Genomic DNA, 26,314 nt, shown 5'->3' with positions numbered 1-26,314 from the left:
AGAATTTATTGCCTCTTTTATATGCAATCTTCACTGTATAAAAACACAAATATTTTGCACTGGGCATGGAGTGATGTGCTAATCAAGACACTGAAGTCAATCAATGCAGGGTGACCCACTCTCAGAGTTGCAGAGGTAGCAGATAAACAACCGCAGTCACAAGCTAACAGCGCTACATCTGAATTATTAACAGAGAAGGGGGGGGGGTAGGGAAGGGAGATAGAGAGCAAGATCAAAAGAGCATGAGAAGGGGAGGGAAAGAAAAAGAGAGATGAAGAACAGAGAGGGAGAGAGGGCAAGATAGAGAGGGTGCAGAGAGAGAGAAAAAAATGCCCTTTGCTCCTGTCAGCCCTGTATAAGAGCTCGCGGCAGACTCCACTCAGGCATGGAGGAGGCTGCAGCCGCGAGCCAGCACTCTCAACAGACCCGCCTGAGTGACAGAGAAGAGAGAAGAGAGAAGAGGAGAGGAGAGGAGAGGAGAGGAGAGGAGCGGAGAATGGTAAGTGGAGAGCAGAGGGGCACAGCAGGACAATAAAAGAGCCTTTTTTAGGACCCGCCAGCACAGCCGCCTCATAGCCATGCTCAGGGGGCATTGCTATGGATACATAACACACAAGAGAGTGTGTGTGTGCGTGTGTGCGTGTGTGTGTGTGTGTGTGTGTGTGTGTTTCTTAGCAGGAGAATCCCCAGTCTTTGGGTCCTGTAGAAAGAAGCCTCTGTTTCATAGATGCAGACAATTTGGGGCTACTGCAACTTGGGTCTTAATAACTCTTTTCAGATCTTAACCCTCTTCTTTGCTGTCCTCTGAAGTTCATGTCAGTTGCATGATCCCATTAGTGAAGACACATGTATATAATTCTTAATAACACATTACAAACCACTTTATACAAAAATATACAAATGATGCAGGCTTTGCTGGTTATCTTAATGACATGGTAGATTTATAATACAGATTGAATCCAGTGTACAGCCCACTGGTCAGCTTATTGGTCTTCACCAGGGTTCCATCTTCAATTGTGATTCATATTAATTTATGAGAGCTGCTATATTCTTTACACTTTGACATTCAACTACTCCAAGTGCCTTGTGAGTTGGTGACATTGGTGAACTACATTGATGTCAGCAGAGCCATACAATACAGAGAGCTTCGCACTAACAGTGTTTCTAGAAGTCCTTTCAGTATGATGGTACTGGAGAGTCAGACTCTTCCTGGTAGGGTGTGTGGGCTTTGTGGCGGGTGAGTGAGCTGGGTGGGTGGGCAGGAGAGGACGTGCGCCAAATGTATGCGCCTGAGCAGCTGCCAGTGTTTCTGCCACATCTCACATTATACCCAAGTGAAACAGCAGTTTCCTGCAGCAGGCGTCTGCTCCGCTGGTGTCCGATTACCCAGCATGCTTGGCGCCGTTTCCATAGAGACCCGGACCACGTTGCATGGCCATGACTGGCGCTCTACAAAAAAAGGCATTCCACCCCAAACCTGCTTCCACTAAAAATGCTCTGGCAATCCAGCGCAACACAAATCACTTGCCTTTCCATCCCCCTGTCAAAATTGGTCTTTTTTTCCCCTTCCCCTCTCCACTGCTCCTCTCAGTTTTATAGAGGGGCTCCTGGTGGGCAGATGGAAGCCTGAGTGTGCCTGAGGAGTGACCCCCGCCTCATCTCTGAGAGACATTTCCTCTGTGCTCAGCTTGTAGCCCATTACAGAGAGGCTTTCAGACGCAGCCCTGGAGAACCACACTAGCATGACATCATCTCTTCACTTCATCCATCTCTCTCATTACATTAGTTCCACAGTCACCGAACATGATACATGAAAAGTGTTTTGATCACTCAGCATTTCTGTAAAAACTTCCTCCATCCATTCTGAGTGGATGTACAAGATGCTGCAGAGTAGGTAAGCATCCAGTGTTGCGGTATAGTTGTGGTTAATTGTTGCACTGCCATAGTCTAGAAATCTAGACGCACCCTAGCGGCGGCAAATTAATTTGCTCAGCCTGTACGTCTAGTATCAAACCATAGGGATTTCTATTGGCTGACGCCGTGGACTTCATCCAATCACAGCGCTCTATTTTGTTAGAGAGTCTTAAGGCGGGCTTAACAGGATAACGACAGTCCTGCGACGGTGAACAACAAGGAAGGTGGCTATGGCGAACGAAGAGCGGTTGTTTGAATCGGCGTTGGCGTCAACTTTGGAGGAGTTGGACTTGTGCTTTTCTTTGAAAGTTGAGCAACACAATGCACTTAAGTCATTCCTTTCCAAGAAGGATGTATTTGCCGTTTTGCCGACCGGATACGGATATGGTCGTAGTGCTGGCCTATTGCATGCCTAGGCAGTTTGAAAGACAATTCTCTGCCCGCCCCTTGGATTAAGCGAGGTGCATGGTTCGATTCCAGACTATACATTTCAATGATATAGGATGGCCCGCCAGGCTAGCACTGCCAGCGATAGATGATAAATGTATTATTGTGCTACATAATAGTCTTCTTGTGATAACCCCATAAGGATACTATTGAAAGCTTTCTCTGATAACTTCCTTTAGCTTGCCATCCTCAACAACACCCCCACAGAGAGTCCAGGCACAGAAGGACAGGGTGGGGCGGTGCATCTAAGCCTCTGTGCTGGCCTGCGGGAGGTCTACAGTCTAGGTTTGGCACCCAGGGGCCATGTGAGCCTTTGATTTGATCTGAGCTCTTAATGACTTCATGGGATCAGTTGACTCCAAACGACAGTGCCAGAATCCGAGCCATGCTGTCCAGGGACAGTTTGACTTAAGCGCTAAGCCCCAACTGCGACTTGGTTAAACAACAGCAAGAGGGAGAGAGGGAGCGAGAGAGAGAGCGCGAGTGAGAGAGAGAGAGAGAGAGAGAGAGAGAAAGCGAGCAAGAGAGAGAGAGCGGTTGAGCGAATGAGAGCATAAAGAATGAAAGATAGCAGAGAGAGATGGGGAGATTGAATCACTCATTCACTGGGAGTAACAGGCACACATTCAAGCATTCATCCACACAGAGTATATATTCAGCACACAAGACAAAAAAGTGCCAGTCAATGAGGTCTTGAGGCGATGAAGAGAGCAGAACAGAGAGTGTTAAAGTCTCCGTGTAGAGTGGGGGATGGAGCAGTAGCACAAGACAAACATCCATAGACATAGACCAATGAGTTGTCAATGTGTGTGCACTAATAAATGAAGCAACGCGCTCACACTTACTGACTTGCTGGTTTTAACTTAACTAGGTGCTGAATCCCTCATATGTATGAAGTAAGGACAGCACTCTCAGTTCTCTTTCAAACTTTTAATTGCCAAAAACGGACGTTTCGGGCCCTTCTTCAGCGTATAATGGCAATGGCAAAAATGGTATATTGCCAATGTGTGCATGTATGTCCATTTTCATTACAACCATGTACATGCATTGTGTGCCATACATGCGAGCATGCCAGTGTGGGCACACAGGCTTGCGCTTTCATGGACTATTTTAGAGCATCATACACATATACCATAATCTGTACCCAGTGGCTGATGTGGTGGAAGTGCAGCTGTCTGTCTGTGTGTGCGTGCGTGTGTGTGTGTGTGTGTGCGGGCGCTAGGTATTTTGAGACTGACCAAGACCGTGTGGTTACAGAAGGATTCCATGCAGCTGTGTGTGCACAAGACTCTTTTTTCGGTCTCTGTGTATAATTCCTGTATATGTTTGTGCGCTTTCAGACTGACCTGGGAGATATGGTTGATGGAGGACTCCATGCGGCGCAGCTGGGACGCCTGAATGTCCAGCAGCTGCAGTACATTGTTGGCTAAGGCATTGATCTGGTAGGCCACACTAGCCAGTGACTGGGTGGTGTAGGCTTTGGTCTCCTCCAGCGCTTTCCTTTTGTCCGGTGCCTGTGGCAGAGGAGAAGGGAGGGGAGAGATGTGCGTGAGACCACCAACCACAGCACATGACACACCGTAGCACAGCTGAATACAGAGGAATAGGGGAGAGCAGAGGGCTAGCACACAGGCAGATAAACGTTTCTTGTAGCCCAAGGGCTTGCTTCAATTAAGACACCCAATCATTGCACAAAGCTCCTCAAGTGACACCAACACTGCATACCACCTCCCTCTCAAACATTCTGTGGCGGCTCTAACACAATCCTATTCACCGGAATGCTATGTGTATATTGGTAACTAAGGGTAACCCTTCAGCCAGCCACTCTTCGTTGCTTTGAAGTTAACTATAGAATCTTTGACTACTTTGAGAACACTCAGAGAACCCCAGAGAACATGAGTGCCTATTCAAGAATCATGTAGACTAGGGGATTAATTCAAATAAAACCCACATTTTCATGTCTTCAGGATTATAGCAGTGTGTAGTGTTTTTGTGTGTGTGTGTGTGTGGGGGGGGGGGGATGAAAAAGTAAAACGAGCCACAGAAACCAGTGTGAAAACAAACACAAACTCAAATGACATATCCCTTTTCAGCCAAAAACCACTTTGTCAAATATAGAATCTAATTTCAGAGGGGTTATGATAACGCATGTTGTTGCACAAATACTTTACAGTAATATGCCTTCATTAAATTATTTAAAGATAGAAAGACAGAAGGAAAGAAAGGAACGAGAGTGAGAGAGACACCCACAAATACCACTGAGAAGAGAGGAAATAAGCACTGGGTTTTTGTTCTCTATTTGGCTTCCTGTTTGAGATAGCCATGCGGCATAAGAGCGGTTGAAACTTTTCTAACTGCGGTAAACCTCCCCATCTTCACACCACCTGATGCTATCACCTCAAACTTTACTTAGAACACTTCAAAAGACATCTCAATATAAATTCAAGCACATCACCAACACAAACACCTTTCGAGTGAAGCTGCCTGCCATAGCCAATCGCTCGCAAGCACTGACAAACACTTCCTGTTGATTCTGTTGGAGCCCTGCTCCTTTGGATAATAGAGAGGTGGGTAATGGTGTCAATTGGGTAAGCATGTTGCCTTTGACACGTGTCTCTCTGGGTACGCAAACACGAGTTTGGGGGCCACGTATGAGCAGTTGGGGCAAACAGCAGGAGGGAGAGTGACGGGCCCGCGAGCCGCTCTGACGGAGCGGGAGGAGCAGATGTGCGGGCGCGATAGCCGCCCACAGGAATGCTGGGAGATTCCTCCTGAGAACTCCCACCGTGCACCGGCCATCTGTCGGAGAGGACAGGCCGAATGATATCATGTGCGCGCACAGCACACGCTGATATGAAGACACATGCTTCAAGCACAGCACATGGAAATGCTGTGGGATCTTGAACTTACAGTATCATAGTAAATCTACATACTGACGGTCTTTCACAAAGACAATTGGGTAGAACCCCTTTCTTCACCCATTTTCAGAGGGACTGGGTTTGGCAACCAGATGCTTAACAGCTATCTAATAACCTTCATAACCATGCAAGGCCACATATTGACAAATTCTCTTATCACCAAAACACACAAGTTGAAGAGCACAAAATTCATATAATTTATCATATATAATTGATGCAGCCAAAAATAGGCCTGCATCAGATATGCCACTTGATAGCATAACATGCAAGCAACACACCCACTGGTACACATACACAGACACAGTTGTAATTTCCCCTCAGCAACACACACACCCACACACACACACAGCAGACTGAGGCAGGAGGGAGGCTACAGAACACTACTACTGATCCAACAATCCCTCCGCGAAACCAGACAAATGGAGAACCTTGTTTGAGCCTATTTTTAGCCACAGGTTTGGAAACCACTTCAGCTGCATCGGCTCCGATACATTATTCATCTGCTCTTTGCGTTCCTGATACCCCTGGAATTCCACTTCAGTGGTATTTTCTTTCTTCTCCGAACAAACATGTTGTCTTCAGAATAAAGTGGGTCTGGAATTCCAGACTAACAGCTAGCCTTGTAATACCCCAATGAGAATTCTGAGCATGGAGTACGTGAATCATTTTTTTGACACCTTGATCTCAACCACACGGTGATAACGAGATTTTCCTTCAGGCAGGAATCATTTCAAGGAAATGAGGTCCATTTACATAACATCATCACCTGGGCTAGGACAACAACGATCAGTCCCATCCATCAGGGCTGACAGCGATAGCGTTGCAGTCTCCATAAACTGAGAGACAGGCCAGGTCTCTCTATATGAAAGGAGACATAATCTGGTCATTAGACTCTGATATAAACACATTCCTGACAAGATTAATATGTGAACTTACTGAACTACACATTATGACTATTCAGCATTTTTAATCTCATGCGACGTTAATGTGATGAAGGTAGTTCCCATGAAGCAAGAGAATTACTGACGGCCATTGTAAATCCCACCACCCCCATGACCTACATATGATTCTGAACGAAAGAGGGAGAGAGACACAACAAAGAGAAATCCCAGATTGTGGTAAAAAACTGGAATGAGGCATGCTAGTTTCCATTCATGAAGGTCACAGACCAACGTACGAGAATGTCTACAATGTGTCTGTGCATATGCTCATGTCAATTCAACCAAAGCAGACAGCGAGTTGGAGAAAGGTTGATGCGTACTGAAGGGAGAGGCTTCAATCTATTGCACACCAAACTGCATCTCTCCACACAGCATAAACCCATAGCAGATCAGCAATGCGTTCCTATAATCCAGGTTCGTAATCCCAGGGGGGGCTCTCCCACCCCCAAACCCCTTCCCATACTCTAACCAGGGTTTGTATCAAAACACTACTCTTAAGATGATTCACAAGGCAACTTTTGTTGCTGGGCATCGTTCCGGAGTATTGTTGTTTGGTATATTACCCAATAGTATTGGCCATCATTTGCGCTATTTCTGGAATACTTTATTCATCAGTAGGTCATCACCAGTGCCCAGCAACATTGCTCAAAAAGTTTGCCCGTGTATCACCACCCGTACACTAAAACCGCTTTAGGCCTATACTCCCACGCCTTCCCCCCTTACCCTGGATATCTTGAGCCTTGAGGCATGCCATAGTACTAAGACAGATGATTGGATGATTAGGCATCAATCAAACATGGACATATGCATGCAAAATCTTTTTTTTGTGACTATAACAGATATTCAGTTTATTAACCTGTTTATTCTCTCATATAGTGGGACCTTTGTCTGCAAATGCTGATGGCTATGATTATGATATAACATAATTCCTCATCACCATAACCTATAATTACATCAATAATTACATATGTGGCAAGTAACTTAGCTCTGTCCATCCATTTTGTCTCCTTTCTTCCCCTCCTACTCTAGACTACCTCCACTGCTGCAGCCCAGATATACTTGTAGAAACCCTCTGCTTACAGCTGCCCATTCCCAATTTCTACCCTGCTCTGAAAAGGCTTTCCACAAGACTTTGGAGGGTCTGTGGGACTTTTTGCCTATTCACCCAGAAAAGCATTTATGAGGCCAGGCACTGATAATGGACGAGAAGTCCTTTTTATTCACTTTCTGTAACATAAAATATATTTTAAAATATAAAATGTAATGAAATAAAACATAATAATAAATAAAATAATAAATAAATCTACTTTGCTGAGGTTAACATTCTCTAAATACTCTACTTACAATGCTTTGTAACAGTAACCTAATGGGCACCAGGGCACCAATACAAAGCAATACTTTGAATGCCATCTCTCTTCATTTTTATCCATTATCAATTTGTATGCATTATGTACATCTTATAGGCATGATGTAATCTTGCATGCATTATGTATGCATGTTGTATGTATGCCAATATATTGGATTCTGATGTAGGCTATGAATTCATGTATCATTATACATTTTAGCCCATATAACCTATAACAGTGTGGCGACAAAGTCACTCTGTGGCCTAATGGTGTTAGTTTCCAGGCCATTGTTAAAATTGCACTGTTCATTCACACATGCTACAGTTTAATCAAAAGACTCAATAGCTCAGGCAGTAGAGGGACAAAAATGAAACCAAGCTCATACTTAATCTGTAGCGCTAGTGCTTAACTAGAACGCCATGTCACCTAGATAGACCCGACAGGGTAAACAATGACAAATGCTGGGAACAGAGACCTCATTCGCACTCTGATAGGCAAAGAGGTGAGTTCTCACACAACTTCCATGTGTGTGTGTGTGGGGGGGGGGGGGGTGGCTAGAGAGAAATTGGATTATTTTCTCAGTCCGGTGACAAGCCAGGACACAGTAGAGGGTGATGTGTTGAGGTTGTGGTTGTGTGTGTGTGTGTGTGTGTTTGTGGGGGGGGGGGGGGCACTGTCCCTTTAATTCCAACAGCCAGGGGACTGTTTGACCTTTGCCCTTACCTGACATGAGCCTGGCAATGTGACTGACAAAACATCGGAACACAAAGAGATGTCAAACTGGAAGAACAGGATTTGGGGCAGAACAGAGCAGGAGAGAGAAGCGGAGGGGCCGGCTCTGCTGCTGGAGCAGTGAGCAGTGCTCTCTGGCAGAGAAGCTAAGGAGGAAAAGCATGGGCTTCCTCCCCTGAGGGTGCAGGGAGGGGACTATGAGTTCCAGGGGTCAAGGGAGAGGCAGTTCTTCCAGTGCCACTCCACCCAGAGCCACACATCCCCTAATGGGCGGGAGGGAGAGCGAGAGCGTGCACTAAGGACTTCCTCTGTCTCTAGGATCACCTCCCGGCTTTCCGCTGACACCCTCCTTCCGGCCTGAACGACGACGGCAAGATCTCTCAGAGCAGACAGAGGAAGCATCTGCTATCTTGCCCCCAACCCACAATCCCTTCCAGACGATCCCTTCCAGGCTTGTCTGCTGCGGCTCTTTGCTTTTTACTTTCTGCTGGGGAAGAGGAGCTAAAGAGGGGATTTATGGCTGCGTGGGATGTGTCCTGGCTCTCTAAAAACTGTGCCTGGTCCCTCATTCTGAGACTTCCTCTAGACTTTTAAAGCAACACCAAATAACTTTTCCTCTGTCGCACGCACTATTTGTTTAACCGGCACCGGCTTTGCAAATAACGATGTTCACAGACAAGGTAGAATATGTTGCATGATTTTATGAAAGTACAATGTATTGCGACATCAGATGCAAGTCAAATTTGTAGTTTATTATGTCTCATTCCATCGAACTACAGATCCGCTACCCGATCTGGCAAACTTACATAGTGCGGTTATAGCCGATAGAGGGCCGCGAAGCGAATGCAGAAGTGCTGTTCACCCTGTTACGAGTTGATTAACCACTAAAACGATTTTGGAAACATTATTTTAAGGTACAAAAAAACTCTTGTGTTGCTTTAAGCATGGGACTCTTCCTCTACGGCTTCTGGCACTGCTTGCCATGGGCACTCAAGAAGCAGGTGATTGCTTTGTTACATAAGATCTATAATGCTGGTGAGCAAATAAGAAGATTCTTATCATGTATCATAACATTACATGTTACAATCTTAAGGAAAACTGCAACACCACCCAAACCTGAGGAGTACAGGGACCATGCAGCACAAAGAGAAACACCCATTGCACAATCTCTTCACCAACAGCACTCCAAAATGTCAGCAGAGATACTTCAGGGAGTTTTGACAAGAGGGGGGAAAGCTAAAGGCATGCGGCTGTCAGGGTAAAATCAAAACAGTCGCCTCAAAAGGTGCTGTTGCTGTTTTTCCCTGAGAGGTGCGTTCGGCACTCCCCTTCTTTCAACGCTGACAGTTAAAGTCACTCATGCACTTCCCCATACCCCTTGGGGGGAATGGAATGCTCCCTGGAAAACTGAGGAGATATGTCTGGAATGCCAAAACATGGAATGACTCAACTGGAGAGGAAGAAGAAATAAACAGAACCTGTGCGGTTCCGGTCAAGCTCAGAGACTCGGATGCTTGAAATTATTGTGGACTGGGGAGAGAACACTATTAGTGTCAACATCTTATCAGAGCTAAATGTCTTCTATAGGCTGGATGTGCGCAAGACATCTTGAAGTATTTGAGTAGGGCGTCTTTGACATTTCAACCTGATCAGGGAAACATGAAAACATTTTAAAAAGTAGCACAGCTAAGGCATTCTGAGTCTCCAATGACTCATCCTTGTGGTGTAGGCTAGACCCCAGTCCATAGCAAGGGCGTGTTCTCTCGTTTCCCTTACACACAGAAGAACACACTGGGCAGATGCCTATTATTGGGACTCAATTAGCAGTGAGCAGCATGGATCAAAGGCCACCATGCCTGCAACACTCTTCAATTAGACTCCCAAATGCATCCATCGTCTGTCTTTCACTGAGCAAGCCATACCCATCAGCCACAATCCAAGTCAAGTCACTTTTATTTATATAGCACATTTTTGTACGCAATACAATTTTTTTGTAAGCACAAAAGATCCAGCGACGATAGCCTAAAGCTGACAGGGAGTGAATGAGGTAGATCCCCTCCTCCCACAGACTCTGAATTACAGAGTGTGTGCAGTGTAAGTACATACAGCCGACAGTAAAAAGCCTTGCCCTGCGGAAAGCCTTTGGCCTCTTCCCCAGCACAACCGGGGCAATATGAACCCAAGGGGAAAGAGGATGGGGTTAAAGACCCCAGCTGATTGAGGGGTTAAAATGTGCCTGTGTTTGGAGAGAGCGAGGGATACCAGGGGCAGGAAGAAAAGTGTGAGGCCAGGGGAAAATAGATTACAGGGACACTGGGAAATCTGCACACTGGATGGCAGCTCCAGGCAGGAAGACACTTAGTGGGACATACTTCACTGCTGTCATGTCAGTCAGTTCATCTGTCGGTTTTTCTGTCTCTCGTGCGTAAACAGAAACAGAGTTACAGGGGACTGTATTCTGTGTATTTTAGTCTGAGTTAGGCTATATACAAGCACTGGCTGATGTAGAGAAAGTATGCAATCGCTCTCTCCCTCTGACCTGGATTCAGTTCTGTGACATCTGGGAGGCCCTTTGTATGTCACCACCACCACCATGTAACTCTCTTAATACACACACACACACACACACACACACGCACGCATACACACACACACGCACGCATACACACACACACACACACACGCATACACACACACACACAATCACAAGACCGGCATGATCATGTCAAAACCACACAGAGTTCCCTTTTGGTCTTCCTCTGCTCATGGCCTTTGGACCAGACAGCAATGCAGTCCTGGGTGTGGCCTTCCCACACAACTAATGGGTTCCCGTGTATGAACCTACTCTGTTCAGCACTACCCTCCACCCTCACAGTTCACTTGGCGTACAAACAATGACGTGCAAACGATTTTTAGCCTACCTCACAACAGATTAGATACCCAGGGAGGCCAAGGTTAAGGGTGAACTAAAAATAGCGTCTAAGCTAAATGAATTTATAATACGTTGAAGCAGACACTAAGTCAAGATAAGGCTATTTTTAATTTAAGGGACTGACCACACACACCCTTATTCAAGTTCAATTCATAGAAGCCACATAAGGGGAAAAACAAACCTGGCTTTGGACAAGGTGTCAGACTAAAAAATTAAAGAATCCTCTGTGACATTCGCCGAGTTCACCTCAAAGTTTAATTAACTTCAGATGGGCTGCCATTCTCCCTGACCCATGAAGCGTACTTGTGTGAGGATTCTCAGACGGGCAGTGTGGATTCAATCATTTCCTCATTTGTCCTCTGACAGGCTGACACACCCACCTGGAGCAGCCAAGGCTATTACAAACCCAACAGGCTTTCCCCAAACAGAGGACTTTCCCCAAAGGGGTAATGAAGTGTGAGACAGCCAATTGCAGTACACTCTGACACGCTCTCCTCAGAGTAAACTTGTTCCTCCAAAGGCATTTGGACAAAACATTTCTGACTCGCCGTCACTGTTACTAAAAAAGTTGATGGGTAAAGTGACTTAAAGCCAGTGACATGCCCAGTAGACTGCAAGCCTAGGAGTTTTCATTCTGATAGAAATCCTCAAAAGACATTTCAGGCAAAAATACTATTTTCAGTCTCAGTCTATAGAAGGCCTGGACTCTGCATCTAGCTGCTGCAAAGACTAACACTCCATGTAGGCCAGGGACACAGCCATGCACTAGAGAGCCAATACGATTTAGCTCAGTTGTGGGGGTCTGTATCTTTTGTGAACAGCACAAAGTCAACATCCTGCCCTGAGAAAACACATCAGGCCTCTCAGTAGAAGGTGACAGAGGGAGAGAAAGAGCGAAAGGAAAACTGTGGTATCAGGATAGAGAGGGAGGGAGGGCAGGAGAAAGGGAGACAGTAGAAAAGAAAAGTAACAAAGTGATCATGCAAAGAAATGAGCTAGTTAAAGAAAGCTACACTAGGGGAGCTTCAGAATGTGAAACAGTCCGCTAAATGGACTGCGTCATTTGCTGCTCCTTGGCACAGAGCTGCGGCGTTCTCAGGTTCTGTGGCTCCCAGCAGGTGGCAGGAGGGCAGTGAAAGCCTGGCAGAGTGAAGCTGTGCCCGCAGCAATGCAATGCTGACAGGTGCCACAGGGTATGAATAGCCCTGACCAACAGAAGGCAATGCCTCCAAGCTTGGACTGTGGTGAATATGTGCGAGTCCAAATTAAATTGACAAAGAGAGAACAGGAAGGGGGAAGGGGGGAGCGATCTGTGTGTGTGTGAAACATCACACTCACATTTTGAGCTCTGACACAGAGTGTTGTGTGAAGTGGAAGCATCTCTCCACCCTCCTGGCCACTCTGGCCTGGCTCCAGGGGATATGCTCATCGCTTCCTCGGTCATGTGGCCTCCCCAGCTGGGCAGCTGACCAGCATGGTCCGAGAAAAGACTTTCCAGAATAAAGGACTGCTCTTCCCCTCCCATCTCCCCACTGTTTGTGCCATCCTTCACACATCAAGCTTACTGGCCGCACTACACAGACACAGCACACCTTGTGCATCCAAAATACACCGATAGCCTTTTTCCACTGACAGAGAACCGGTTCCGTTCCCATTCACAAACCAACATTTTGGTTTTTCCTGCGAACCGGAGTGGGCCTGTCATTCTACCATTCAGAGGGGAAAAAGCATGAGTTTTCTGTCCATATCAACTGTTGCCGTGAGTAAACAAAACTAGTCAACTAGCACTAAACTGCAGACATTAGCCAGCATTTTACACATCTAGTGTCTGCCATTTTTATGGGACATATCATCCTCCTGTTTATGCATATCATTAACTCGCATGCAACACCCTCTGTTGATGACACATCCTGGTTCAGTTCGTAACTGGTGGAAATGCGGTGTAGTTCACTAGCCATCACGAAGGTTCAAACCATTCTGCACCGAACCGGTTAAAGAACGCATACTCTGTTGGTCGCAAAAGGCGCTCATTGAGACACACTCACGCAACCTTGGGGGTGGAGTGAAATGAGGACCCACCTCCAAGACCAACTGAACAATAAGTCAGGCTGTACATCACTCACAACTCAGCAACAGAAGTCAATAAGCTGGGACACTTTATACGTTTATGTGTGCAAGAGCATTTAAGCTTTCCACAGCTGGGTATGGGCAGTGTTTTCAATTCTTAACAATGTTGATGTCTACCTAACCAATGCATGTTGATGTCTAAGACCTAACCAATGCATAGATGTCACACACACAAACAAACAAAACTGAACACAAATTACACCTGTCCAAAATGATTAATAGCTTCACCACAGATGTACACAAACCAAAATTCTTGTAGACAGCACTTATGCCCCTGAGAGTTGTTTCCTTAGTGCAATATAACTACAGTAAGTATCGCCAAAGAGATATCCACATTCCCCATAATCTTTCTCAAGCAGAAACACACAGAAAATTGACAGCAAGTTCCAGTGAAAAGGGCAACGAAGAAAAGACAGAAAATTGAGTCAGTAGGAAATCAGAGAGTAGGTACACTGGCATTAAGAGGAGGCGTTCTCTAGAAGCATGCCCACAGGCACAACAACTTGCTAGCTCACAGAAAACGGTCACCATCAAAAAATAGGGCAGTGGCGGTTCATATTAACCGGAGGTAGAGAGCCCCCACCATCCCCTTTACCATCCTTCCACCATCTGTTCCTGTGGCATCAGTAGGATAGTGGGCACCACGGTCAGGCAGTAACGCCGTCCCGATCCGCATCACCAGGAGAGAGACTATAAGGAGCGAACCTTCATGAGGAATATATCTGGCGGTTTACATGCCCGGTCAAGCTCAGACACGCCAGCAGGCAAAGGAACGAACCTCTGTCAACTGTGGCAAAAAAAAAAAAAACGCTGGAGAGGGATGTGAGTGAGAGGGTTGTAAAGAGGAAGAAACAGCTTATGATGACACTCAGAAGGGGTGTCACTCAGATCTGGGTTGTGTCTCTCTGGAGATTGACTACATGCATCTCAGTATGAAGCTGTTGGACCTGATGGACAACTAACTTTATTTTGAGTCCCCTGAATAGCCTTCACTTAACAGCACATTCACAAATACTTACCATTGTAATCTCAAATAGAATTTAGACGTTTGTTATAGCATAACACAGCAGTTAGGCTATTAGGTCTGCATTGATAGGCTGAGTAAGAGAACATTTCTGTCTGAGATCAAACTCAGATTGACCAACAAACATTTGAACTGCCTGGCATCTCTGACTGAGGTGAATTTTTTTGACAGGAAATCAATCACCATCGCTGGAATACAATACCAAAAAATCATCTCGTAGTCTACTGTTATATACAGATTATTATTATTATTATTATTATTAATTACAAACATATACACACACAATAAATCACTACCATCACTTGGCTCATAGGTCTACTGTATGTTTGGTTTCCAAAACTTATATACCGGTAGGTGCAATGGAATGACATTGAGAAATAGGGAATAGTCCTAGCCTACAGCATAGATTAGGCATCCTCTTTAATCCTGAAAATTAACTATGCCTCAACATCTCGGAATACAAGACTGCCATATTGCTCATATGTTAGTCATGGAATCTGACACAAACTCTTAACTGCCTATTTAAGATGGCACTATCAAACGTTATTCGATTAAGGTCCCTCATAACAAATACCGCCTAGGAGACCTTTTAAAAAGTAAAATATTCTCCTAAAGAAAAACACAATATTGTATAGTAGAAATTGGATTTTTAATTATGTTACCAAGAATCTGAGTCACATGGGAACACATTCCGTGAAGCCTAATCGCATTTCTAGAAGTTCACACACCTCATTTTAGACTTCAGTCACTGACAACAACTTTTCCCCAAAACATATTTACTGGCTTCTCATGTCACTGAAACAAAGCACAAACCGAATTCCGACCAGACACACCCTCTGAGTAAACCAACAAATCTGATGAAGTGAGCCAACTCGTTTTATAGCCAAATGAATGGGTATTGGGATATCGGATGCCGACGTCACCATGCGTGTATTGAGTCATTGTCAATAAAATAGACACAGTGAAGAACGAACAAAAGTATAACTTGTTTACAAGCTTGTGTGTGAATCTTATAGGAACTCTTCTTTTTCTTGTCATCCCTATTTCCTGTCTCCAGTTTACCTCAAGTAACGTTAGCCTCACGACAAAAGAATGTAGTAGCCTACAACAGCTTCAGAGCAAACATGTATAATATTGAGAGCTTACTTACCTGGACATAATTACTTTCACAGTAATCTGCTACACGGGTTAGATTCTGGTAACTCTCTATGAGGGCTCTTTTACCAGCTGGAATTTCTTCCTCTAACAACATTTGCAGCTCTGCCATTTTACATCTCTCCGCATAGCTTCCCCGTCTTCCCTTTGATTAAAACCACAAGCTCAGCCCCGACAAAAAGGGACTCTCTCGCCTGGTATTGTGGGATTCCTGGCCTCGCTTTCATTACGGTCGTCAACCCGGAAATTGACAAGCAATCCATGCTCAGAATGGAACACTGGGATAGGAAGTTTCCCAATGTATCCAAAGACCGATGTAACAGTTTTGAGTAACAGTTTAAAGCGCGTCGCTGATGTGATACATTGATAAATATTACTCGCTACATTATATTCTATTGACGACGCGCCACGCTTTGTTTAATGAAACTGTTTTAATAGTTGTCGGTGTATTTTGTAGGTCATTGTAGAGCGCTCGTAAATCCCTAACAAAAACTACACAACCCATGAACCAGAAGTTGTCCAATAGAATTGTGGGTTTTGTAGGAGAATTAACGAGGACACATTTCAAGAGCTGAGGGAGGTTGATTGCGCAAGTAAAAAACTACAACTCCCTAGAAATTATATCCGTATCACTTGTGTACGATTACAGATCGCCAACATATTTGAGAGGTCGCCGTCTTAACTGCAAGTAGCCTAGACCACCAAATGGTAAGGAATTAACTTCTAATACAATTCTAGACCCTGTTTGTTAGTGACCAGGCTCTTGTCACAAAGTGTGACACACTAGACAAAATGTTGGACTGGTGGGTATGCCCTCGAATTCTGCTGCAACGCAGAGCAGTTGACAGCTTTTGTTGTTAGGATTGCTTTCAGGTGAACAATCGTTACCAAACGAATGATCGAGTGTAATATTATGTTGTTAACATTTGGTACTTGACGTTATTCTCATGTCCACAGCGTGCTTTAATCTGGATTATCTGGGTATCCAACCAGTGGCAATCATTGCCTGCTACAACAATACCAACATTTCTAATGTTCCTACTTTCTCGTTTTGTTTATATATGGTGGATAACTCTATGTGAATTGACTAGAACTGTCATAACTTGCTTATAGATTTGACGGTTCCACATATCAGTTGACACTCTCAATTTTGTGTCATGATGGCGGATGACAACAAACCAATCCACGAGCTGCGTTTTGACGCTGCAGTCAAAGTGATTCAGAGTTTACCTGCGGACGGTAAGAATTTTAGAAAAACTTGTAGCTTGAACGTATCGGTTTTATGCTGAGTAAAGCCTGAAGGGGCGAATGGCTGTCGGCCTTGCGATCTGTACTTAAAGAAGAACTTGTGCAGGCTGGTTTTTTCTGAGTCATGTGTGTAGCCTAGGCTACAAGATCAACCTCGATTGGCTCCATCCCCCTCGTATGATTAGCCTACATAGCGGGGTTTAGTGACTATACGAGGTCGTCCCTGTGATGTCTTGGCCGGACACTGGGTGTTGGGTGACATGTAGACATAAAATGTGTAATATGAATATAATTGATCTTTACCAAGTCTTTTGAAAGTATTTAACTAGCAAAACACTAAGTTATCTATTATAACTAATACTACTACTACTACTAATAATAATAATAATAATAATAATAATTATTATTATTATTATAAATAATTTAACCATTATTATTATTATTATTGCATAACTGATAGAAGTAGAACTCCTTTTATGAACCCATTATTTTGATTGAACTGGTGTAATTGAGAATCACAACTGTTTCCATGATTTTGTACCATCTCTACCCAGGTTCCTTTCAGCCTTCCAATGAGATGATGTTGAAGTTCTACAGCTACTACAAGCAGGCCACACAGGGACCTTGCAACATTCCACGGCCAGGCTTCTGGGACCCAGTGGGCAAAGTCAAATGGTAGAGAATTATAAATGAGAGCACATTTACTGCTTCTGTCTTTACTTCCAAGTATGTAGGCATAGGTATTTAAACTCAGATCTGACAGATATGTTTGTATGTCTTTTGTTGCATTGCCCTACATTCCTTCACAAAGCGTGTGGTGACTGCACTAGAACAGCAAATAGTCACAGCGAGATGTGGCTGCCTTTGACACAGTTTGTGTAGACTTTTCGCTCATACACTTGGCCTTAAACTGAACTGAGAGGTCAGATAGATAACAGCTGGCTGACAACCGAGAGGAGTTAATATTTCAGGACACAGACTGAGTTGTGAAATGGACAAGTTTTATGTTGTGACCACCATATTGTTTCTACATAGTGTGGTGCTATTAAAGATTTGCATAGATTTCTTGGCTATTTAATTTATTTATTTTTCTTGGATATTTAGGTATTATGTGGTCTTTACTGAAAATATTTAACTTATCATTTGTGTTATTGCATCCTAGAAAACTGCTTTACAGCCTCTATCGTTATCTAGAATTGTTTTTCTTATGCAACATATGTGTTCATGATGTTAATAGATCAAAGTACTTTTTAATAGCAAGCACTTCAAAAGCACAGTACTACTCATAGCAGCGTACCTGTCCTTGAAATATGCTTACTGATAGCTGTGTTCCTTCTTGAATTACAATTGTTATCCATGACAAGGAAACAACATGCCTGATATTGCTTACCGGTGCATTGTCCTTAGCTACAGTCTTGCTCTCTGTTCCCCAAGGGATGCATGGAATGCTCTTGGAGAAATGTCGAGAGAGGAGGCCATGACTGCATATGTTGATGAAATGAAACTGGTGATTATTTTTGTTCGTTTCACATGAAATATTCAATATCTACATTTATTTTGGAGTTAACAGAAATCCGTTTGACCTGACCAATCATTCAATTGACAGATTCTGGAGAGCATGCCGGTGACGGATGAGGTCGAGAGACTGCTTAAGATCTTGGGGCCATTTTATGAGATGGTGGATGAAAAGAAGGTCAACCAAGTGTCTGACCTGTCCGGAGGTTGGTTGCTAGGAAATAGTTTCCTCTAGTTCAGTACAACTTGAATATATTGGTAACTAGCTGAAACATCTGCAGCCACAACCCTATATGTCCGCCAGTCCCATAACTACACGCTCCCATACAATATGGATTTACTCCGTATCCATAAAAGGTTTACAACAAAAACAAGTAAAACAAGAAATGTAATTGAATCGGGAACCTATAATTCAGGAAGTTTTATTTGTTGATGCAGTATATTTCTGTGAAATACTTTTCAGATGTTTTCATTTAATAATTTTACTTCTGTTTCGTGCTAAGCCCGACTGGCAAGATTTGCTAGACAACTGGAAGGCAAGTGTGAAGGCCTGCATCCAGCCCAGGCTAATATTTGCTGTTGTAGTTGAAGTTAGCTCACCTTTAGTTGTGGTAGTTAGCTCATCTTTAGTTGTGCTTTAGAGTGCATTTTACACCAAAGCTCATGTGTCTTGGTCCTTGTGTCATTGTGAGAACTTCCTACTTGAATGGTATCATTGGTGTGATGTAGTCTATATCTTATGATTGTAGATTGAGATAGAAAAGTGGATTACATTGTGCACGTGGGAATTTTACTAACACATTTTTGGAATATTTTGTTTAATTCTGAAATGACTTGAAGGAAGTTGAATCTGGGGACAGGACTGAATGCTTCTCCATGAAACATTTTGAATTTTGTCTTTGATTCTTTTTCCAGGTATTGGGGATGTTATGGGCAAAACATCCAAGGCAGTCACAAAGAGTATCATCAGGAACCTGGAAATGAATGGCTCTTTAGACGATCATATGTCCAAATTGGAAGCCAAGAGGAGAGCCATCAAGAATACGGAAGATGATGACATTGAGGAGGAGGAGGAAGATGAAGAGGAGATTGTAGAAGTTAAAAAAGGTAGCTTTGTTAATAAAGAAACCACCTTTTAGCACACAGTGAGGTTTATAGAACTTCAGTCTTGTGCAGCCAGGTAACAAAAGTGCAACTGGACTTTGTATTCACCACAAGCCGCAGATAGAGGGTATTACATAGTATTCATTGCTCACAGAATCTCCTGCTGTCTAGTGTACATGCTAGGCAGAAAGTAACCCAGCATGTTATTTGGTTAGACCATATTATGTTTCTATTTGATGCTGCCATGCAAATACTGAATATGTGTACTATCTGCCAGACAATCAAGTGTATTTTCACACACCTGAAGTATATGCATATGTTGCAAATGACAACATGTAGTATAAATGTGCATGTAGTTATATTATTTATTTGTGTTTGGTATTCATACAAGATATTGGGAAATGTTGGGCCTAGGAAGCAAAAACCTATAAATCAGTGAATGCATTAATATTGTTTTCTCATTCCTTCAGCCCCACCACCAAGAAAGAAAGGGTCATCGGGGAAGCCTAAAGCACCCTTATCAAATGGTAGTGTGGCCCATGGAGGCATCCCTTTAACGAATGGCACACACAGCTCCAAGTCTGCTCTTAATGGAAATGGTGTGAAAGAGGAGCCAGATGACACGGCCCTACCTGATGGAACCATGGAGGTCAATGGCCATCTCAGTGGTAAGGGGACATACACTTGACTACTGCTTGGATTTACATTTAAAGCAAGGGTACAGTATGTAACAATATGCTACTTTTTGAAGTATGGTTTTGAAAGCAGCTAGTTTTACATTATATTCAAATTCATTTTGATGGTGAATGAAAGGTAAACACATCTGTTATTCCTGCTGGCCATCCATGCTAGATGTACATGTGTTCAGGTCAGACCACCCAGCGAGAATGTAAGAAGTGCATGACATTGTCAACTATGTTAGACAGGAGAAAAGGCCGTACTTTGCATAAGTTAATAGTTTTATTGGACAAATGTGTTTCTGCGTACTGCCTCCTTCAGTGTGCTTTCTCCTTTCTGTTAGTTATAAGTTAGGTCCAACACTCTCAAAAAACTGAGAAGCCTGCTCCTATCCCTGCGATTGTAAGCCATGTTGGCAAAAGACAATATAACATGCAAGTTTTTTTTATCAGTGCCAGCAGTCTTGTTGTTAGTATCTGCTTTTTTGCATTTCTTATGTAGTTAGCTTATCTAGTTATTAGCACACAAGTTTTAGATCAAAAGGTACTGTAGTTTTAAGTCTTCCAATTAAAGACTGAGTTTTAAAGTAACAGTTGAGGTTCCGGTCATGATGCCTGCTGAAGGGTGACTCACAGTTCAAAGAAGAGTTTCAGATAAAGAATTAGCCTTTTTGTATGTGTAAAAATATATGGTTCTTAATATCCTGACAGAAATGTCACTTTGAACCTTTCGGTTACCAACTTGTATGTCTAGATATTTCACTTTTTTTTAGTTTAAGGTCCCCTTCCGGAGTAGACATGTGATCACATAAGCTGCTCAGTGTGTCAAAATGTGTATAACACCCACCCATTTTGTGCCAATGTGTGCCATCTCCATAATGTGTTACTAAATCACCTTTACATGACAGGTTCCCTCATTTGTTTACATGGCTTCTCATGCAGATCTCCCTGAGGACATGTGTAGCCACCAGCATGTGGCCAGCGACTCAGACAGTGAGGTTTACTGTGACTCGGTTGACCAGTTTGGTATGGAGGAGGTAAGAGGTGGTCTCATTCATTTATTTCATGAGCCTTTTCTCTGCACTTTGCTCTTACTCATACCAAAGTCCTTTTAGGCAAGTCCCTCCATATTGCAACGCTTTTTGGGCACTCATCGGGCATCGTATTCGGCAGAAATGCGCGTGTGCAAGGCTTCACCACACCAACCATTTATACATCAAGTCTATGGACTAGATAAATATTTTCTTAGCGTGAGGTGGGATGTCACTCTCGATTGATATTAGAACTCAGAACTCAAAACTCCTTCTTCATGTGTGTACTTGGCCACTGGCAGGGCTCAGAGGTGCACACCAACCATGCCCCGGACCTCGAGGACAATCACCACAGCACCCTGTCTTCCACCGAGGAGCTTGGCGCACCCGTGTCTGACGCAGAGGACCTGCAGGCAGGGCCCGAGGGCGTCCAGCATGGGGGGGAGGACGGTAAGACTGGGTCAGGCTCTTCACACAGGCACAGGATACCTGCAGAGCGAGCCGACAACTCACTGGTCCGCAGGAGCAGAGGTGAGGCCTGAGATCAACTACTTTGGCAAGGCTTCATATTATATATGTTATTATTTATTCATGTGCTATTTTTCCTATTTTCATAATATTTCTTAATGCACGTTTAAAATAGCATAAAGGAGGAGGCCATATGGTACTTGTAGTATTGTGTAAATGTGGCATCTAGTCTACACATCCTGTTTAATTTGTATCACTTGATTTTCTTGTCAAACCAGACCAGTCACCAGTTTGTTGTTTGCAAACAGAATATTGGTTTCTGATGGATTGTTGGTTTCCGAAGTTTAGATTAGCTTACATTTGTGTTTACATTTATTCTTTTTGGCAAATAATAACACAATTTCACTAAAATCAAACTTCCATGACTAGATTAAATAAAAGAGCAAAGGGAAGAGTCTACCTACCAGTCTACACAGCCCCCACCATACTGTGCATCCTCCCGGGACTGAAGGACTCTCCATCTTGAAATGCTTCTGTCCTCTTTTATTCCTCAGGCTCCAGATCTTCTTCCTCGAGTGGTGGGATCCAGAGGATGTTGCAGGGCAACGGGGGAGATGGGGAGCGCTGGGGTTCGGAAGGCGCAGTTGGAGGGAATCTCAATGAGCAGATAGTGACCGCACTGGCAAGGCTACAGGAAGATATGCAGAGCGTACTCCAGAGGTTGCACACTCTGGAGGCCCTCACTGCCTCCCAGGTAGGACAAACAGACACACACACACATAAACTTACCCATACTCATGCAGTACACACACTCATACAGTGCACACATAAAATACTGAGGGCCAGATGTACGTACATTTGCGAACATAGCGTTATCAGCATCATGGCCAACCCACAGAAACCGCACGCTGTGACACTTCAGTTAACATGATATTTATCAAACTAGCAGTTCATCGGGTAATCAGCACCTAATCTCCAAAGAATCTCCGCCCCCTACTGCAATTTGCAAACATTAACAACTGAACAACATAGGCCTACTTTAATCACAAGCGCAGTTGAATGAAGTTAACTGATGACAACATTAAAAGGAGTCAAACGTTTAGCGATCATGAAATAATACAATACATGGTGTCAACAAGCAGAAAGATAATGAAGAGCAGTAGTTCTCAAACTACTTGTGCACGTAGGCTATGGAAGATTGGTCAAATCTAGCAAGTAGGAAAGTTTAAGTGGATGACGTCAAAGTAAGACATTCGAAAGGCCAACAAAAGTTACTTTGCTTTTGATATAGTACAAAGATGCAAAACTGGTGCTCTAAATAGCGATTCTGTTGTCTTTGAAAGTTTCCCTTATTGGCGCATTTAAACGCAATTTGGTTAACACCTGCTTTTACAAGGCGGAAATATTTCGGTGCATTTTTACGCTTCTCCTCCCATCTTTTTACATGAAACTCCCACTTTCCCCTGACCCTCCTATGAATGCATATGCATGAGACCGAAAAGCGCAATTTGACATTCTCAGCTGCCACGTCAGACAGTCTGCGATTTTACCTCAGTGCGGCCTGTACATACCTCGCCATTTTTATATTGCACGTTGCGAAACAAGTACACCTGAAGTGGTCGCAAAAGCGTTAGTACATCTGGCCCTGACTCTCTCGGCTGTGACACATTTGCTACTGTCATCAGTCATAATCAATAAATCTAGAAATCATATTGACTGTACGAATTACTAGTGCTTGCAAAATAGCTATTTTGGAATTAAAAGATCAGACAAATCACTTAACTTTGAGAGCACTGCAATATCTTCTTTTATTCTATGCACCGTGTGCTCAAATGCCAGAACAGACACTGTATACATTTAGCATCATCCCTCCCTACATTGTTTTCAAATTCTGCAAACTCAACGGTACAGTGGAAGCTTTTGTTTCACTGAGCTTTTGTCATGTTTTCTGCTCTGTACAGGCGCGGTCACTTGCCTTGTCTCCAAACTTTCCATCACCCCATGTAACAAAGGTAAACATATTGCCGTCTTTGGGTCCTTCTTGTTTTTTGTCTGGCTTAGTGTTTGATTTGGGGGTCGTGCTGCCACAAAAGACAGAAGATGCACTTTGATTTGATCAACAACACCTTATCAGCTGCTGACGTGTACACACACACACATTCTTGAATTTCCCCTGGGGATCAATAAAGTATCTATCTATCTATGTATCTATGTATCTATCTATCTATCTATTCTGGTTCATTAGAATAGTTTTGATTTATTTTTATTTTAAGTTTATTGTACATGGACAATGGACATGGTAAAGATAAAAATAATTCAAAAAGTATAAAAGATGATGTCTTATGTATGTTTGCTCCTCCTTATACCCCCAGTTGTATTTTGTTGATTGTAAGTTGTCTGGTGGCTGGTTTCAAGGTTGATATTTTTGTTTGGCCCCCAGAGACCTTCCTGGTGGCCCTTTGAAGTATCCCCAGGCACCGTGGCCTTTGCAGTGGTGTGGCCATTTGTTGTGCAGTGGCTTATTCGCCTGTACCTCCAGCGAAGGAGACGGTAGAGCCTATTTTTGTGTACTTCAGTATATATCCAAGCAATACTTCTGTTTGATCAGAGAAAGCTATAATTATTTAGGGACTATAGAACACAGATTTTCAAATGTTTAAGTCCAGAATCTGGACAGCAGAACTGAACTCTTCAAGATGTTTTTTAGACAAATTTACATATACTCACAACTCCTTTCAGAATGTCCCATTTTTTGTTGGTAATTTTTGTATGAGTTATGCAATGTGGCACAATTGTACATTCTTAGGGGGAAAAAACTAAACTTTGAAAAAAATTTATGAAAGTTTGTTAGGTTTTGTAGAAACTACAATTACATGTTATTTTGTTGTTTGTCATAAAAAAAGAAAAGAAACATGCATTCTGCATCACTGTATACAGTCTCTATGGACTCTAATGACTAACTTAGCCATTGTGAGGGAGTAATGCAGACTGATCACTTCTTGAGATTCTTATGGGTTTCTTGCCTTGAACTCACATATACAATCTTTTCACTGGTACCTCTGTTGTTCCCTCCCCACAGGCGGATCCACTGAGAAGCCCTCCTTCCTCCAGACGTACAGTAGGAAGTGGAGCCAGCCCCAGGAGAGCTCCGTCTGGCCCTTTCTTTAGTAGCAGGCCTCAGATAGTTTCCTCTCTGCTTGTGTTCCCCTCATGTCTAACTCTACGCTTTTGCACTATGATGACAGCATCAAGAGTAGCGAGTGGTAGGTTGCAGCTAAAATCAGTCCTTTTGTGGACATGTGAATTGTATAGAGTCGCAGCTTATCACGCAAGTTAATTTCCTAATTTTCAGTTAAAATCTTGAAATATAAAATACCAAGGACACTAACACTAAAACAAAATCTGTGTGCGGATTAATGGATGTAGTGTAGTTCACTTTTTTAAGATTTAAATACAACGATTTTCAGAAGCTATTTGATTATGTATTCATCACGGGCATTATGACTAAATTGAAATGTATAAGTTAACAATCAGTTTGAGATCCATAACCAGAACAGTTATAACTCACAGAGAAACTTGCTGCTAATTATTTGTATTGGGCAGAACAATGCTCTTAAGTAGGTCTAATGCGCATTTTATGTTAATTATGTTCAAATACAGAACATTTAGTGTGATTGAGGAAAAGTAGTAATGTGTCCATGATCTGCCGATACTGTTTATCAATTTTAGTGCAGGAGTAGGTCCCTGTAGGTGTTTAAAATATTGATCAGAATGTCATCTTTTCATATTTAAAAAAGTCAGTCTAGTTTTTTTTCTTATTAGTAGTAATTATAATCAACAGAAAAAAGTCTTTGTTGTGCAGATATGTTTTAACTTTTCAATGTGTTATGAGTAAGGAGAAGACATCAGAGATCATACTGAATATTCGCTCATATCCTAAGTGAGGCAAGGACTTCACTGAACCAAAGTATGACAATATCACCAAAACCCTGCTGCAATACACTTGCAGAGAGCTGATCATGATTTATTGATCTATGGATCCACATTGTGTTAAGTCCAAAGTTTCAACCTTCAGTTAGGATTTATTACAACTTACTGAGCAGCAGAACGAGTTACATTTCAGATCTGTGATTGGTTAACATTAACGGTCCGGTTTTATCCTGCAATACTGCCCGAGAGAAATCTTTGCTCATTATCTGCAGAGAGCATTTCTATCCATGCCTGATCACCAGAAGAGTCAGGAGATAACTGATTGAATGTTTTGGACAAATAGGAGTAAAAGGAGCGAGCACTGAACGTTTTAAGAAATAATGTAATTTTATTAATTCTAAAATGGATCATGGATATCCTTTTTATCAGAGTTTTATGGTTGTTTGTTTTTTGTTTCCATTAGTGTAAATTGTGTAATACTGTTAATAGAGACTGTACAGTATAAATAATATAATGTATGGATATACCAATGTAATATTTTAATTGCACTGAAGTGTATTATTGTAATATACATATATACAGATAAATACCTATTTAATTAATTCCTGTAATATTGTTTGGATTGGCAGTAGATCTGACCTTAGAGTTGTACAAAGGCGTTTTTGTTGAAACTATCCTTTCTATTAAGCCTTCTAACCAAGTCTGCCCCCTTGTGGTCAGTTCTTTGCATGTGTTTGCTAATCTGAAGCACGAATAAAGGTTTTGGAACAATTTACTACTACTGGTCTTGATTTTTCATTTTTGC

General features: G+C 42.9%; 2 protein-coding genes across 6 annotated transcripts in view; one reads left to right on the top strand and one right to left on the bottom strand.

Moving 5' to 3' along the window:
* abi1a (abl-interactor 1a) overlaps positions 1-15,716 on the bottom strand; it is a 44,300-nt gene extending 28,584 nt beyond the window's left edge. For 2 of the 5 annotated variants that reach the window (XM_076290763.1, XM_076290767.1), the window contains exons 1-2: positions 15,532-15,716; positions 3,708-3,875 (exon numbers count right to left, since the gene is read on the bottom strand). In XM_076290763.1, coding sequence (XP_076146878.1) covers positions 3,708-3,875; positions 15,532-15,648 — 285 coding nt within the window. In that variant the 5' untranslated portion in view covers positions 15,649-15,716. Of the gene's footprint in view, positions 1-3,707; positions 3,876-6,045; positions 6,128-15,531 lie in introns of those variants that run through there. The other 3 variants (XM_076290764.1, XM_076290768.1, XM_076290766.1) reach the window with 3 other exon arrangements.
* Positions 15,717-16,136: 420 nt separating this feature from the next.
* acbd5a (acyl-CoA binding domain containing 5a) lies at positions 16,137-26,284 on the top strand. Its single transcript, XM_076290762.1, has 13 exons — positions 16,137-16,244; positions 16,650-16,775; positions 17,339-17,459; positions 18,219-18,291; positions 18,391-18,505; positions 19,215-19,406; positions 19,874-20,071; positions 21,023-21,117; positions 21,414-21,642; positions 22,134-22,333; positions 23,541-23,591; positions 24,020-24,129; positions 24,659-26,284. Exons 2-13 carry the CDS (start codon positions 16,694-16,696, stop codon positions 24,669-24,671), a joined length of 1,479 nt encoding a protein of 492 aa, XP_076146877.1. The 5' UTR covers positions 16,137-16,244; positions 16,650-16,693; the 3' UTR covers positions 24,672-26,284.
* Positions 26,285-26,314: the final 30 nt, after the last annotated feature.

This window comes from Alosa pseudoharengus, unplaced genomic scaffold (genome assembly GCF_046254945.1).
Source record: "Alosa pseudoharengus isolate Yale_2024_CS ecotype anadromous, Long Island Sound unplaced genomic scaffold, YU_APseudo_1.1 YU_APseudo_1.1_scf_18, whole genome shotgun sequence".
NCBI classification, from domain to species: Eukaryota; Metazoa; Chordata; class Actinopteri; order Clupeiformes; family Clupeidae; genus Alosa; species Alosa pseudoharengus.
Note: the sequence above shows the minus strand (reverse complement) of the source record. Positions and strands in the feature narration are given on the sequence as shown.

Excerpts from the sequence above, each read along its gene's own strand:
- acbd5a (XM_076290762.1), top strand. The coding sequence starts at position 16,694 with ATGATGGCGGATGACAACAAACCAATCCACGAGCTGCGTTTTGACGCT. Across the intron at positions 18,506-19,214 it reads AGTGTCTGACCTGTCCGGAG|GTATTGGGGATGTTATGGGC; the intron begins GTTGGTTGCTAG and ends TTCTTTTTCCAG. Across the intron at positions 19,407-19,873 it reads GATTGTAGAAGTTAAAAAAG|CCCCACCACCAAGAAAGAAA; the intron begins GTAGCTTTGTTA and ends TCATTCCTTCAG.